General features: G+C 49.1%; 1 protein-coding gene across 1 annotated transcript in view; it reads left to right on the forward strand.

Annotated features, from left to right (window-relative positions):
• CUNH17orf67 (chromosome unknown C17orf67 homolog) overlaps positions 1 to 896 on the forward strand; it is a 17297-nt gene extending 16401 nt beyond the window's left edge. The window contains exon 3 of the mRNA XM_055619492.1: positions 780 to 896. Coding sequence (XP_055475467.1) covers positions 780 to 896 — 117 coding nt within the window. The remainder of the gene's footprint in view (positions 1 to 779) is intronic.
• Positions 897 to 1384: the final 488 nt, after the last annotated feature.

Below are 1384 nucleotides of genomic sequence, written 5' to 3' on the forward strand. Positions count from 1 at the left end.
TCTTTCTTTCTTTCTTTCTTTCTTTCTTTCTTTCTTTCTTTCTTTCTCTTTCCTTTCTTTCTCTCTCTCTCTTCTATACAGCCTTTCTTCCTGTAGACTTGGTTGTCCTAGAACTCACTCTGTAGACAAGGCTGGCCTGGAACTCAGAGATCTACCTGCTTCTGCCTCAGGAGTGCTGGAGCTAAAGGTGTGAGTGATCACACTCAGTCCCCCTTTGTTCTTTTTAATGATTGTGTTTAGTACTGGCTATAGAGTTCATAGAGGACATTCTCAAAAGCATCAAAACTTCAAGTTCAAACTGGGCCCTCTGTTAGAGGCTTTTCAGTGCTGCAGGAAAGGTTATATGTTTTTGATATAGACACATACCAAAGTGATTTTGTCTAGTCACACATACTAAATTACTGAATGTGTCCGCTCTCTCCCATGGCGACGTGCCACTTTTCCGGTTAACAGCCTGCTGTTTAAGAGTTACTTAAACACACTTATGTGGTTCCATTTCACACACACTTGGCAATCATTCACATCTCAGAGTTATAGCACCCAGAGTTCTTTCAGAGTGCGGCTGACCCCCTGCAGGCTGTCTGGCTTCCTTGCTGGCTGGTTTCCCACCGGGCTGTGTGAAATACTGAGGGTAAGAAGAAAGAGCAAGCAGGGGGCTTAATTGTGATGCCAGCACTTGGGAGGCAGAGGCAGACCGAGCCCTGTGAGCTCCAGGCCCTCCTGGTCTACAAGGTGAGTTCCAGGAGCCTCCTCTCGTTGCTATGGGTTTGTCTCTCCAGGAGTATGTACACCACCTCCTGGCCCTGGAGCACCGTGCCGAGGAGCAGTTTCTGGAACACTGGCTGAATCCCCACTGCAAACCCCACTGCGACAGGAACATCGTCCACCCTGTGTAAAGGACCCGGGGCCAGCTCGGTATGTCCCAGGGGTTCTGTTGTAAAGGGAGACTCTGGGAAGCGTGTGTTGGTGGGGGGACTTTCTGGGGCAGCGTACCGAGGGGCTTGAGTGTCATTTGCTTCTTATTTAGGAGGTGGCAAGGGAGCCAGGCAAGGGGGAACACAGGGGAGCCTACTGGTCACCAAGAGATCCCAGATGGGGAGAGGGTGGTGCCCTTTTTGCATCCAGGAAAGATCTGTGTATCACATGCATGTAATTCCTACAGAGGCCAGAAGAGGGCATCAGATCGCCTGCGACTGCCGATACTGCCAGTTGTGAGCCACCATGTAGAAGCTGGGAATTGAAACTTGAGTTCTCTAAAAGAGCAGCTAGTGCTGCTCAGCTGTTTCTCTAGCCCCGTCTCTGCAGGTTTTTGTTTGTTTGTTTGCTTGATTTTTTGTTTTTGTTTTGCTTTTTTAGCTTCAGAGGGCCTGGAACCCAAAGGTTT

This window comes from Psammomys obesus, unplaced genomic scaffold (assembly GCF_907164565.1).
Source record: "Psammomys obesus unplaced genomic scaffold, mPsaObe1.curated_primary_1811, whole genome shotgun sequence".
In the NCBI taxonomy this organism is placed as follows: Eukaryota; Metazoa; Chordata; class Mammalia; order Rodentia; family Muridae; genus Psammomys; species Psammomys obesus.